General features: G+C 40.6%; 1 protein-coding gene across 3 annotated transcripts in view; it reads right to left on the bottom strand.

The window, feature by feature from the left end:
- The window catches only part of Mta3 (metastasis associated 1 family, member 3), a gene marked incomplete at its 5' end in the record, with an annotated part of 142,741 nt that extends 141,403 nt beyond the window's left edge, over nucleotides 1-1,338 (bottom strand). For all 3 annotated transcript variants that reach the window (XM_013517591.1, XM_005390920.2, XM_013517592.1), the window contains 1 exon segment: nucleotides 1,245-1,338. In XM_013517591.1, coding sequence (XP_013373045.1) covers nucleotides 1,245-1,338 — 94 coding nt within the window.
- Between the last annotated feature and the right edge of the window lie 1,143 nt (nucleotides 1,339-2,481).

Here is a 2,481-nt window from a genome sequence, read left to right as displayed (position 1 = left end):
TTCTCAGTCTCTTTGTTTTCTCTCCTTGGCCTCTTCCTCCTCACAGCTACAGAATACTGAGGAGGCAATTCTTACTAACATCTCAAGTGAGCCATCTGGGGCAAAAGCCATGTTTTGTGGCTTTTTCTCTCCAGCCTCCCAGCGCATTGGGACCCTGCAACCACTTAATCCCAGCTATTCTGGAGGTTGAAGGAGAAACAGCATAAATTCTAGGCCAGCCTAGGCAACTTAGCAAGACTCAAACTCAAAAGAAAAAAACAAAAAGCGCTGAGAATGCAGGTTATTGCAAAGCCTCTAGGTTTAATCCCCATCACATTAATAAATGTATACACATGTATCTCCCAGTTGTTTTAAAAGAAATAAATGTCCCCCAAAATAGCAGTAACCATTCCTCCAATTTGTACCTTCAGAAAACTATCACTGGAGGATGGGCGTGTGGCGCATGCCTGTAATCCCAGCACTCCAGAGGCTGAGGCAAGAGGATGTTGCAAGTTCGAGACCAGCCTTAGCTACAAAGTGAGCTCAAGGCCAGACTGAACTGCATAGCAAGACCCTGTCTCAAAAAAAAAGAAAAAAAAACCCATGGTGTTCCACACCTACAATCCCAGCACTTGGAAGTCTGAGATAGGAGGATCACTTCAAGTTCAAGGCCAGCCTGAACTACATAGTGAGTTCAAGGGCAGCCTGAACTATATAGTGAGATCCTGTCTCAGCACAAACTCCAAAAACTACCACTGATACCTGAGGGTGGTAGAGTCTCAAAACTTGGAAGGCTGAAGGAGAAGGATCAGGAATTCCAGGCCATCTTAGGTTATATAGCAAGTTCAAGGCCAATTTGGGTTACAGTGTGAGATCCTGTCTCAAAATATAAAAACAAAACCACCACTGAAAAGAGCAGCCTTTATTTCATGTTTGCTAAAGCCCACTTGCAAAGGCTTCTATTTCCATATTCTAATTTAATAAGTTATGTATGATGCCACCTAAGAAAATTTAAATTGGGCTAGAGGAGTAGCTCCGAAGTAGGGTGCTTGCCTAACATAAGAGAGGTCCTACACTCAATCACCAGACCACAAAAAAAAAAAAAAAAACGTAAGACTAAAACACCACCCAAGAAAGTACTGTCATTTGAACTACACTAAAGATATATGAGGCAAAAAGCTTCAGGTAACAGAAAGCATCTTCCTTTCATCACAAAATACACAAGACAAACGTTTTTTGACCCAAGAGAAAGACAAGTAACTTACTAGCATGCTTGTCCGCAAGCATTATAAGCGTATTGGAAATATCTCGTCTTCTATAAAAACACACTACTTTCGCTTCCACGTTGCCACTTGCAGTCTGAGAAATGAGAAAAATAAAGGTTATCTGGGTGCTGAAGGTGTAGTTCAGTGATAAAAGTATGTGCTTAGCAAGCATGAGGGCCTGGGTTCAATCCCAGCACCAAAAAAAAATGCAAAGCTACCTGAATTGTCAAATAGTTTATGCAACAGAACCAGATACACCAGCTATAAAGTCACTTGCATTAACACTGTACCAACTATACCTACAGGATAAAAAGAGCTACAAAATGCAAATAAGGATAAACAATACAATTATCTGTTCAGGTTCTGAGCACAAGTAGAACATCAAATATACAATAGTAACTCTCTAGGATCAATTATATTAAGGTGAGTGTATTACTTTAATGACTAAAGCCATACATAATTAACTTTAATTAGCTTTTAAGAAATTAATCCACAAAACTTTCTAAAAACATATTAATGACATTTAAGCCTATTTCCTCCAAACCCATTCCCAGAAAGCCCTAGCTTACTATAAAACCTCCTAGCCCTCACCTCAACATCCATGTTCAGCTGATGGCAAAGTGCTCCCTACAAGGATTTCTACCACAGACTGTTCCACGGCCTTGAAAATCACCTTGTGGGGGCTGGGGAGTTAGCTCAGCGGCACAGCGCCTACCTGGCAAGCTCAACGTCTTGAGTTCGATTCCTGGTACCGGAAAAAAAAAATCAAAAAAAAAAAAGAAAAGAAAACCACCCTGTGGTCCAAGGGCTTCTACTCAACCCTAACAGTCTGTATTCTCAGTAGTGCTTGGTTTACCTTCACATGTTAAAGTATCAAAAGCCTGGAGTTATGAACACTGAAGCTTTTTTTTTTTTTTTTTTTTTTTTGTGGTACCGGGGATCAAACTCACGACCTTGCACTTGCCAGACAGGCGCTTCCACCACTGAGCTACATCCCCAGCCCCTAATATTATAATTGTTCTAATCTGTTGTTAGTTATTGTGAATTTCTTTTTTCTGTCTTTTTGAGTCTTTTTTTTTCCTTGTACCAGGAATTGAACTCAGGACCTTGAGCTTGCTAGGCAGCCTCTTGTGCTGCTGAGCTATATCCCTAGCCCTGAAGCTCTTATTTCTTGTTGACCACAGTCTAAATATAATCAATATTCAGTCAGGCTATAATTTACCACAGCTGAGGCCCA

The sequence above is a fragment of the Chinchilla lanigera genome, unplaced genomic scaffold, assembly GCF_000276665.1.
Source record: "Chinchilla lanigera isolate Chin_1 unplaced genomic scaffold, ChiLan1.0 scaffold00040, whole genome shotgun sequence".
Classification (NCBI taxonomy): domain Eukaryota; kingdom Metazoa; phylum Chordata; class Mammalia; order Rodentia; family Chinchillidae; genus Chinchilla; species Chinchilla lanigera.
This window is presented reverse-complemented; position numbering and strand designations above follow the sequence as displayed.